General features: G+C 41.5%; 1 protein-coding gene across 1 annotated transcript in view; it reads right to left on the bottom strand.

Annotated features, from left to right (window-relative positions):
* Positions 1-997, bottom strand: part of LOC118335544 (dolichyl-diphosphooligosaccharide--protein glycosyltransferase subunit STT3B) — a 60,767-nt gene extending 59,770 nt beyond the window's left edge. Inside the window, exon 1 of the mRNA XM_035671870.1 lies at positions 407-997. Within this exon, the coding sequence (XP_035527763.1) occupies positions 407-684 (278 nt within the window). The 5' untranslated portion in view covers positions 685-997. The remainder of the gene's footprint in view (positions 1-406) is intronic.
* Between the last annotated feature and the right edge of the window lie 4,103 nt (positions 998-5,100).

Raw genomic sequence — 5,100 nt, 5'->3', positions numbered from 1 at the left:
CTGTTACAATGTTGCACTTTATAATGAACTACAACAGATACACAGGCGTCACTTGGTACTGAAAAGGTGAGCCTTAATTAAGTGGTGTATTTTTAATCAGCACGGCCAGCAAATGTATAAAAAGACGTGCATTTGGACATAATGTGCAAGATGAATGCGAATCACATTAAGCAGATACGAGCTTTGTAACCATTGGTCCAAATTCTCCCCGTAATGGTGGCCGATACATGCAGGTTTTGAAATTGTTGGTGGCCAAACCAAAGAGCAAGGACCTCGGTGGTGTGACAAGATATGATCCAAACACCTGACATGTTTTCAAAGAAACTTGCACACAGCTCAGCCGGGGCTCCTATCCTATCCTGACGAACAGGTTAAACCAGCTCGGTTTGTAGGGACACAAACTCACCAGGGGTCGAACTCGTGAATGATGCTCTCGAAGCGAATGACAGCGAAGAGCCTGGAGCTGAAACCGGCCAACCAGGCCAGGAACAGGATGGTGAAAGACAGCAAGGACTGCCACCCGGCCGGCTGCGACAGGCCGCCGGACAGACCACCTCCTCCTGCCCCGGCGTTGCTGCCTCTCTCCGCGACCGCCGTGCTGCTGCGCCCGTTCCCCGAGTACGACGCTCCGGAGTTCAGTGAGGATTTGTGTTTGCTGTCGGGAACCGGGTGATGCTCCGCCATATTCTACGTCAGTCCCGTCGTGGCAAGCAAACGAAGCGAGCTATCTTTTATCACACAGGAAAGAAAACCCCCCCTTCTTCCTTTTCTCTGCCACGCTCCACTTCCGAAACCACTTGCACTACCTTCCCTAGGCGCCCCACACCCCCCAAAACACAGACTGTAATTCCAAACTTTCTAACCTTACTTCCCACCAACCGTAAAAACAGCTAAATAATCCCAGGGAGTCACATAGCAGCACGGTTTTGCAGCATACTGGAAGTGACACATGCGGCTCGAGCAGTTCCTCCTTCCTTCCTTGGATGAAGAGGCGGGAGCTGCTGGTGGAGCAGGAAGAGCTGTCAGCCTCTCACAGCGAGACAGGTACAGCCAAGAGGGACACCGCTCCTCCACAGCTCCGGGAGAAACCCAATCCCACGGTAGAGCGCGCTTGACAGACAAGCAAAGCGACCAATGACAATAGAGCAGCCTGATCACTGAAGATGCATTAGCGCGAGGTGAGGGTGACAGACAGCGGGAAGAGCGTATGGGCTGCGAACAGCACAGGGGCGCTGGAGCCGCACGAGCCAATGAAATAAATGAAATTCACAGGAACTATTGAATATATTGACAAAGCAAGAGCCAATATAACAGGAGCGGGGCTTTATGCCAACATTAGGCCCTGATTGAGGCCAGTAGTTTCGTATTCACGCCGGAAGTAATGAGCTGTGATTCTAAATGGAGACAGAGATCAACATTGAGACATTTGTTGAAACTTGCAACAAGATCATGCTGCTGTGAACCGCCATGTTTGGTACAACTTTCTGATAAGCAACCATTTAAAAAGGGTTTGTGAGTTGTATCCCAATAGTGACTTTATTAATCGTTAATTAATTATTTACTAATGCTGAATTGAACAATTATAAGCTTTTAAAGGGGTGCTTTAGTAGGTTTGTAGTGCATTTCCTTAAAGTTGGGGGACTAACAAGAGACAAACATAAGGCAGAAGTCAAAACTGTAGCAACAGAGGCTGAGATATTCTACCACATAGTCCCTAGTATGTGTAAGTAAGCTCCAAAAACACAATTTCCCATCCTTTCATTTGACCCCTGACTGGTGTTTTTCCTACCCGCAGGATGCTTGAATTATCTTTTTTTAGCTCTTCAGAAGGACTCCTCTGGTTTGACCTCAGCTCTAATGGAAAAGCTTCAGAGCATCTGGACCAAAATTCAAACATTCAGGCATTTACAATGAATATTGCAATAATGATTTATTAATGGCATATTAACATTTATAATGGCTTAGTGAGGAACTCTTGACTCTTGATGATAAACTTTTCACAACCTGGCAACCCAAATATTGTTATGATTTAAAAAACATCTTATCAAAAAGTGGTATCCTACATTTCCTTGCTGCTCAATATACCCATTAATAAAATCCATCGCATTTTCTATTCTATTTATTCTATTCTCATTTATCACATTGTAGCATAGTGTGCATGTACTGAAATAAGCAATGTGTCTTGGTGAAGCAATGAGCCAACAGGGGTACAACACTTTATTACCCTACCAGGAAACATCGTCACCGGCCCATCAAACAAAGTTGGATTCCTCCAGCAGTTTGTCAGAATCTGAGACCATTAGATCTTTGTGTCTTGGATACAAGCAGACAGATAGAGAGGTTCTGTTAAAACCCACTCTCACACAGGAGAAGGATAGTCCTGAGATGAAAGAGCTGAGCTGCTTGGGGAGGAGCTCCAGAGCTTGATAATTTATCAAGTATCTGCTGAAGCAAAGGAATAGGCTTTCTGAACAAAAGGAAATGTTTGGACACTGTAATGAGGTTCACCTCCATGCTGAACAGAGTCGGCCCTCTTGAGAGGAATAAGCTAAGAGTGAATAAAGACTCAAGACTGAGAGCAATGAGAGTGCAATGTGCGCTTCTAGCAATTGTTCCGAGGTTTTACCGAATATGAACGTAGAAGATCTGATCTCTCTCTATATCTATTTCAGTTTCTGAACCTTTGTAAATTATTCATGATTCTGATAACTTTTCATGATGTATTCCTTCTTGAGAACAGTGAAAGAGCAAATATTGTTCACTCGTTTCCTTCTACAAAAGCCTGGTAAACCTATTTTCTCAATCAGCTTTTTAGTGATATATGGTTCCACATGAACCCAATGTCATAAAAGGTTTCAGTTATTTCAGATGAGAGATTTTCCGTTCCTGTGTTTTTGTCTGTGCTCTTCTCACCGGTTAAAAGTGGGTGGGAACAAGGTGATGTCACGCATGTCAATGCACCAATGAGGGTTTTGCAATATTTGAATCAAAAACTAAGTGACAGTTTTCAAAGAAACTCCTATGTTCCAGCTGTTGATTTAAATGTTGAAACAAAAACTGTATCAGGAGTTCCACAAGGGTCATTTCTTGGACCACAGCTTTTTAAATTATACAAATTCCTGCTTGGCCACACGTTAAGGACAGTTTTGTAGTAGGTCACTTTGAGTCAGTCTCTGAAATACAGGTCAAGAACCTCTGAATTATTTTCTTATCTTACCTTTAAAAGTCACGTCAGTAACGTACGTACATTGGGCAGCCTTTTACAGAATCACTTGGTGCAATTCTGTTTCTGTGGTTTATGCCTTTTGGGTGTATGTGGGTACTTTCTTTGGACTGGTAGATAGTTGCACAAGGTCACTGAATTGAGTTGTAATGAAATGTGTCGTATAAAATTGTCTTGCCTCCATATGTAAAAACAGGTGATGCTTGCCAATGAGCCAGGAATAGAAAGAGATTGAGGGCATTCTGTGTCAAATAATAACAATAGCAAAATCTCCATTTTCCTTGGAGCAGAATTTATCTTGTACAGTTACTTTCCTTCTTTGCAGTGTCTGCAAAACACACGCAGTCATGCACGTGCTAAGAAACTGCTACACACTGATGGTGTAGGAATTTTAAGGTCAGCCTGCACCCTTTTGTATCATCTCATATCCCAAATTCAGATGATGTGCAATGTAGCATAGCAAAAGTTGTTTATATACTTTTGCAAAACTAATTAAAGTAAGGTAAACATGTAAGAGCCATGGTGTCGTGGTTAAACTGCAAATGTCCTGTCTTTATATCTTTTACATCTATTCCACTGAAAGAGAGTTGCTGCATAGAACAAGATAAAAGTTATAGATCATAGACTGTAATTAAAGGAAGCATAGACTGAGATAGAAACCAAATATGTTTTCCACACTCACTTTGAATACTGTTTGGTAGTGGTATGTGTGAAAATAACACCACAGATAGATTGGTTTCATTTTTCACATCTGGCCAAAAAATATTCTTATTTTAGAAACTTTTTAATTAATATGCAGGCCTGAGCTTTAACCTATAACAGCTTTGTCTTCTACACGTTATTATCAGAACAACTGACACTAGGCTGATAACTCTTAAAATGTCACTTTGTTTAAGAAGATCTATATCCCCATGGATTTAATGCTTCTTCTTCCCTGCTCTGCAGCTGCAGACTCTGCACTTAAATATCTTAATGATCTATTGATGTAAAACTAAATGACATTGGAGCTTAAAATAACATTCATATGTCAGTCCATTCAGGCCAGTTTCTGGGAGCTCATATGAAAATAGTGATAACATGCTTAAACAAGCATGCCATGAACCACAATTGTACTAATCGTACATTGCATGTTTTATCAGTGGCAGCTATTAGAGTAATTAATGAAGTAGAGATTGACCTTTGCAGCTAATGAGACATTTATTTCATTCATTTGTCACATCTCTGCATTATGCATTCAGAGGCTGCAGAATTAGAGACTGTCCTACTATCGGAAATACAGGAAGCAGTTTGTGGTGAGCTGTGTTTCTGCTGCCTGCCCAGTGGTAAACCATATGTAAGTGAAGGTGTGACAAAGCTGTCATGGTTTCAGTTTCAGGTGATCACGTGTCTTATAGAGATGCAGCAGTTTGGGTCAGAACACCTACAGAGAATAATGTGGACTGCACTGATTCTACAGAAGCATTATGTTTGTTTTTGTGTTTGGAGGTTTACCCTATTTTGGAAGATTGGGATCTTCTGATAATGTGTCAGTCAAAAAGTGATCAACCCCCACCTCCACTCCATCTCCAAGAAGAAAAGATTTGGATTGGATTTGGATTTCTGTAGAACATTTTTTCAAATGTGAAAACAAGTAGCATGCCTTAGAAAGTGCACGTGGTCTCTAGTTTCCTCATGTAATAACTCAGTATTTCTCTTCCTTCCTGTTCTGAGTTTTCACTCTGTGTGGAACCTCAGGAAGCAGTTGCTTTTGGTCATGAAACTGAGATGGACGTTGCATGTTCCACACTCTGCCTTTGTACAAGAAATAGAATATTTTTACAGCTAAATGTTATCCTCCCTTACTCGTTACTTAAATTATCTTGAATTTCCCTTGGGAT

Source organism: Morone saxatilis, unplaced genomic scaffold, assembly GCF_004916995.1.
Source record: "Morone saxatilis isolate NCDOM2014 unplaced genomic scaffold, NCSU_SB_2.0 Contig24, whole genome shotgun sequence".
NCBI lineage: Eukaryota > Metazoa > Chordata > Actinopteri > Moronidae > Morone > Morone saxatilis.
The sequence above is the reverse complement of the archived record's forward strand: the minus strand, read 5'-3'. Positions and strand labels throughout refer to the sequence as shown.